The sequence below is a fragment of the Saccopteryx leptura genome, chromosome 2 (assembly GCF_036850995.1).
Source record: "Saccopteryx leptura isolate mSacLep1 chromosome 2, mSacLep1_pri_phased_curated, whole genome shotgun sequence".
NCBI lineage: Eukaryota > Metazoa > Chordata > Mammalia > Chiroptera > Emballonuridae > Saccopteryx > Saccopteryx leptura.
In genome coordinates, this window is record NC_089504.1 from 316,312,746 (window position 1) to 316,319,138 (window position 6,393).

The 6,393-nt window shown below is 47.0% G+C and overlaps 1 protein-coding gene across 1 annotated transcript; it reads left to right on the plus strand.

Annotated features, from left to right (window-relative positions):
• Nucleotides 1-1,914: 1,914 nt before the first annotated feature.
• Nucleotides 1,915-6,041, plus strand: PIP (prolactin induced protein). Its single transcript, XM_066366202.1, has 4 exons — nt 1,915-2,030; nt 3,992-4,097; nt 5,131-5,245; nt 5,552-6,041. The coding sequence occupies exons 1-4, from the start codon at nt 1,936-1,938 to the stop codon at nt 5,674-5,676; spliced, it is 441 nt and encodes a 146-aa protein (XP_066222299.1). The 5' UTR covers nt 1,915-1,935; the 3' UTR covers nt 5,677-6,041.
• The last annotated feature ends 352 nt before the right edge of the window (nt 6,042-6,393 follow it).

Here is a 6,393-nt window from a genome sequence, read left to right on the forward strand (position 1 = left end):
TATTATTTTTAGACTGTATGAAAAAATCCAACAAGCAAAATAGTGACAGACTCTAATAGATAGAAAGTAGACTAACAGGTGTGTGGCGGGGGGCTGGATGTGGGAGGGTGGAGATATTGAGCAAAAAGGAGAAAATCTCATGGATGCAGACAACAGTGTGGTGATTGCCAGGAGGGGAGGCATGGGCAAGAAGGAGGTGGATTTAGGGGTTATAAATAGTGATAGACAAGGACTTGAATGGGGTGGTAAGCACACAGTACAGTGTAGAGAAGATGTGTTGTAGAATTGTTCACATGAAACCTGTATGATTTTGTTAAACACTGTCACCCAATAAATTCAATTTTAAAAAAATCCAAAACTCAATTAATATGCTGCTTATTAAATATGTATCTCAAACTTAAGACTATGGAAAAATCTAAAAATAAAAGCATGTAAGATTATTTAAACAGATAATAACTAGCCAACTATAGCTGATGTCATTATATTAATATGAAATAGAACAGACTTTAAGGCCAAAAATATTATTAGGGTAAAGAGAGAAAATACTTATTGACAAAGGTTCATTTCACCAGGAAAACATAACAATCTTAAATTTATATGTACCTAATAACATGGGCTCAAAACCCATAGAGGAAACCGGCAGAATAAGAAAAATAGGAGAAACTACAGGAGTGGACCTAGTGGAGAGAAATTTAGAAAGGTCCTTCCAGGAGCCAGAAGCATACGTCTAGACTTTAATTCTGAAGCATGCCTACAGCAACTTAACTATTCTAACTCCCAGAACTTACAGCAATTCTAACTCCCAGAACTCTGCTTTTTCACGTTCATGCCAGAAACAATCTTCCTGGCCCGCCACTTGCTGTGCAAAGAATAGGAACAAATTCCACAATGTCATATGTCAAAGGTCAAGGAATAGATTTGATTGATTAAAGAGAAATATCACAATGCCAGTGTCAGAAAAACTGTGTCTCCCTCCCCTCCCCAGGAAAGAAATTCCAGGGTCAGAACAACTTCCTGGACACCATTTGGATTCTGCTCTAGTGGAGGGAGGCCCCCTATTGCGGGTCTTGCTACATGCCTTGTGCTATGAGACAAGGGTAATAAAATGGCCATGTCTGTAGTGAAATAAGCAGACTATTTAGTGTCAGGAAGTCTTATTTGGAGATGCCAGCTATTTACAGGAACAGTCGAGAGTCAAAATATTGCCCTGCACTGGGGACTTTGGGTAGATGGGGGTCTTTGACATCTGTAGGACATTACTATTACCCCTAGAGTGCAGAAGGACTTAACAATCATAAACATCTTCATTTCATCCAGTGCTGTGACCTCACTTCTCCACCATCCAAAGAAGCTCATCTCTAGTTTTCCCCCCACACGATTGGTGTGGCCCTTAGGGAAGCCCTGGTCACCCTCGCTCCCTATAACCCTTGCTCCCTAACAACTTTTCTGAACGTCTCCTCCTGAACTTAGTATAAAAGGATCAAGCAAATGTATCCTAGAGCCATGATCTGAAGCCTGCTACTGTTGCTGGGTTCTCTTGCCCCCAGAGACTAGGGGAGGAGGGACTGAAGCTAAGGCTACACACAGATGGATAGACAGGCATATAATGATGGGGGATAAGAAACCATTTTTGTAAGCTAGGAAAGAGCTGTGTATCTTTTGAGGTCCTGGAAATCCTGAGAAACTATGGTACTGAGATGAGGAAGGATAATCTATCTCACTTCTCTTCAGACTCTAACACTGTAGTGAATGTTGACTTTTTCCATACAAAAACAAACTAGCTCAACAAGGAAACACTATGAGTGAAAAGGGTAATAGGGTGACTGGTCACATGGGTCTGCTTGGCCGCTCTCCCACTCCCTTGATCTGCATAAAAGAGTGTGTTGGGCACCTGAACCCTATTTCTCTAGAACCTCAGATTCTGTCTCTGACAGCATGTACTCTCACCAGCTCCTGTTCAGGGCCAGCCATGCCGCCCTGCTCCTGGTTCTCTGCCTGCAGCTGGGGACCAACACAGCTGAGGAAAACACGTGAGCCAAGCCTTTCTCTCCTCTCTCTCTCTCTCCCTCCCTCTCTCTCTCTCTCTCTCTCTCTCTCTCTCTCTCACACACACACACACACACACACACACTCACAATCTTTTGGGGGAGGGCTACTCTTCTATGCTGGAAATTTATATATCCCTTCCTGAAAACGTTTTTAACTTCCTAAAAATCTAATCCAAGGACTTCTCATGAACCCACTCCAATTTCCACCTCTCTTCTCTTAAGATCACTATCAATTACCTTCACATTTCCACTGGGTACTTCTAAGTTGCCCACGGAAATACGGCTCCCAGTGTGCATGTAGGCTGTGATCAACCATTAGTCTTTCTCTAAGGCTCTGACCTACACCCTGTCCATAGTTGTATCTTTGTTAGATTTCTACTCAGGGAACTTGGCCTCCTCACACCTTGCCTTCTAGAAGAGAAGGTTCAGCAGGTCTGTGAGTTCCAACAATAGCTTTGGGCCCTTTGGAAGGACTCACTGAGTGAGCAGAGAGAGGCCCCATGGTCCAAGGCTCAGCATGGCCAGCATTTTAGATATTTATCTTGTTCTGAAGCCCAAAGACAAATATGAGGACCTCTTGCTCAGGCCAACATCCCTGTACTGGGACCTGAAAGCATGGACTTTAGAAGCCAACTCGTTGAGGGTACATGTTTGTAGAAAGCAGGAAAATTGAGGCACGCAAAATGAATTAGGGATTGGGGCCATTTGGAGGCAGAAGCAGGGATGCTTTTCAAGTCCAGGGATTTTCCCTAAAAGGGATTGGGATGTTGGGTCTCTCGATTGTGTCTCTCGTGGTACCCTCTGTGGAGTGACCAGATATCTCGTCCTGGAGACCTTTTGTTGACAAACTGATATAATGGAGGTGGGTGGGTGTCCAAGAAACCCTGAGTAGGGACAGGTTGAGAGGCACATGCCACTCCACTTAGCCCTGACAAGCTGTGCTAATTAGGGTGATCAACCATCCCAGTTTGCCCATGAATTTCTTGGTTTTAGGACTGAAAGCCCCTCATCCCAGGAAACCCCTCACTGTCAGGAAAACTAGGACAACTAATTACTCTAGCTGTAGTGGTCATCCTATCAATCACATATTTGTTGACTAATGGGAGGAGGTTTGGAGGAACCAAGGGCCACCTGCTCCTCCCTGTGCACTGAGCACTTTGGCAGCAGCAGCACAAGAAATGCAATCTTTCCCCCAGGGAATGGGGCTGGGGAGTGCAGGGGTCAAGAAGCTGAATTGCCTCCGGTCTCCCCAACACCAAAGGAGTTTTGGCAGGAATGTCTGGGAAAGAGAAAATAACTCTGCCTGTCCTGGAGCCCGTCCTCGTTGACTAGAGGGGAATGCGTGACTGCTCCCTTTGTCTCCGTGTCCTTTTCCCTAGCAGACTGTGGTGTGTGGCCTGAACGTGAGGTGCAATCGATAGTTCCCAAATATCCCAAATGTCCCCCCAAAATACAGAACTAAACACATATAAATCTTAGTCCCTGCCTGGAACTGAATAAGGAGGATCTTTAAGGATGACCTCACCTTCAGTGCACTGAGATGTTTATGATTCTGTTGATACAAAATTTCCTACTAAAGACAACCTAAGCCCTCCTAGTCATGGACAATTAGCAGAACCCATAGAATTTTATTAGGAAATGACACAAGGTATTGTGCTTCTATTGTGGGTTTTTTTTGGGTGTTTTTTATTTGTTTGTTTTTGTCAATGGAAGGAAGGAAGATACTCAGGTTTAAATAAAGTATCCATGTTGCCTCATTAAGCAAAACTAACTCAGTAGAGAATAACCAAACTAACCCAAAATCAAAACTTCGGGGATTCTGATCGCACCCGTTGACCACCTCCTTCCTCGGCAACTTCCCGGGTCCCTTTACCCTGCTCACCACGCCCATCTCTCATGGATTGATCTCTGCTCTCTGCCTGCTTCTGTCTTCCCCAAACCAGCCGACAGTTGATGATAATGGATCTCCAGATGCCGCAAACAACAGCAGCAGATAAAGAAGTCACGGCAAAGCTTAGGGTGGAAACAGAACTGAGAGAATGCATGGTGGTAAGTGGCGCCCCAGGGTGGGAGCAAAGTGAAGAAAAATCTGACTCCTTAATTAAGTAAAATGCATTGGATTACACAGGAAAACTACTAGGTTAAAAATAAACTTGTGATAGAGTAATCTATATGTTTCTTCATCCACACAGCTGAAAGGCGATATATTTACAAGGGACTAGGCAAATTTTATTTTATAAAGAGCATTGATGGAATGGCTATGATTGCTTAGCCTGACTGAGCCCCTTAAACTGGGCATTGGCAACAAATCACACGTATCGAACTGGACATCCAAAGGTCCCAATTTTTTGTTTTGATTATACAAGTGTTGATAATTCTGAATCATGAAGATATATTGCCGTAAATGTAATACAAAGATAAACAGAGCAAGGTTGGGCTTCTCTAAAGAAACACCAGGATCTGCGAAGTATTTTGAGTAAAATTGCACGCTCAAGTTAAAAATGATAAAAGAAAGTTTACCTTCAAGCGTTTATTTACTCATCTAATAGCAGGGCTGGGTGGGTAGCCGTTTTCCTCTGACAATTGAGGAAAGTGAATATGAGAGACTTTCGTCACTTTCAGTACTAAAGGTCGTGGACTCGGACAGGGGCACAGCTAGGGCTTGGTCACAGTCCTGGCAACGAGGCCCGGCCTTGGCTTTCACACCCAAGTGGTCAGGCCACGGCCACAGGCCGATTCTGAAGCCCCGCTGCTGACCAAGGCAAGCCTGCCCGCCAGGTGAACTGCTGCCCAGGATGATGCACCCCAACCCGTGGATTCACTCACCTCTGCCTCCCAGGCCATATACCCGCCTGCTACTGCAGGAACCTGAGGACATGAGGACAGAAACCCTCCGACCCAGACTTCAGCTCCTGAAACGATACTACCAGAGTGGACTCCTCCTGCCTCTCCCCACCTCTGTCCCTGCTCTCTGCCCACTGGGGACATCCTCGTCCTCTTTCTTGACCCCCCTTGTCTTTCTCTCCCTTTCCTACTCCCCATGCTCACCCTGGGTCATCTCTCTCCACCCGCTCCTTCCCAGATTAAAACTTACCTGGTAAGCAACACTGAGATTGAGGGGCCTTTTAACTATAAATACACCGGCTGCCTGTGTAATGACTATCCGAGAACCTTCTACTGGGACTTTCAGGTCAACAGTAAGTAAGAGAGTCACCCAAGGGAAGAACTCCCCACCAGGGAGGGGAAATCATAGAGAAACACCTGGATCTGACGCAGAGGGATGGAGGGGGCGGAGGGAAGGAGAAAGGGGGCAGAGTAGATGGAGACCGGGCCCAGGTTCAAAACATGAGGGGTTGTATGAGATAAGCTTATCAGGGAGGGACATCTGCAAATGCCTTGGCGAAACTGAGTCCCAGTGGGGAGGTGCCCGATACTGGTAGAAAAGTGAGGACAGGAGGGGTGAGAGCATTCCCAGAGATACTCTTTGTCCTTGTCTCTTTCAGGCACGGTGGTCGTCGCAGCAGTGGTTGACATCGTACGTCAGTTAAATATCTGCCCCAATGATGAGGCAGTGATGCCCATCAAAGCAAACCGCTTCACCATGTGGAGGACTTTATTCGTGCCCTGAGCTGACTGGAAGCCGAGGCTCTCTCCTCCCCACCCCGCCCCAAAGTGGTTTCCTCTAAGGGAACTTGGCCGGGACATGTGCTGTGGTCTGTAAAATAAACTTCCCACCGGCTTCCCTGTGTCCATTGTGCTTTCCCCTCCAACACCTCCCCCACAGGGGCCTCCAAGCACCCAGAATTTCTAGCACCTTTTTCCTTCAAAGACCCTTTGCTAAGGAGAGCTTGTGGGTTCTCACTGCCCACAAAGAGAGAGAGGAGAAGGGAGAGAGAACAGTTGGGCCATCTCACAGAGACAGAGGGTGGTGGCCTTAACCTCAGAGCAACTGAGGGGTGGAAATGGGACCAGCATTCAAGTCGTGCTGCTCTCAGCCTCCTACGTCCCACTGTCCCTCCAGGAGCCGCTTCAGATCCCAGGACATGGGAGTCAGCCGCATAAGACAGAGCCAGGGGCAGCCTCTGTGGTCCCGAAACAAATGATAGTATTCTATTCTCTTGCTTCTGATCAACCAGTGGGAACTTAACAGACTAAGCGGTGCCCAGGGATGCCGGGCTGTGCAGGAGGCCTAGTGAGCTAGAGAGCAGAGGGGGCGCTGAGGTTCCTGCCAGAGGGGGCCAGAGCATGCTTCCCGAGAGAAGGGGGATCTGAGCCAGGGTCCCGGGCACAAAGTGGGCAGAGGGCATTCTGGCAGGTAGGACAGTGGGCACCAAGAGCCCAAAGC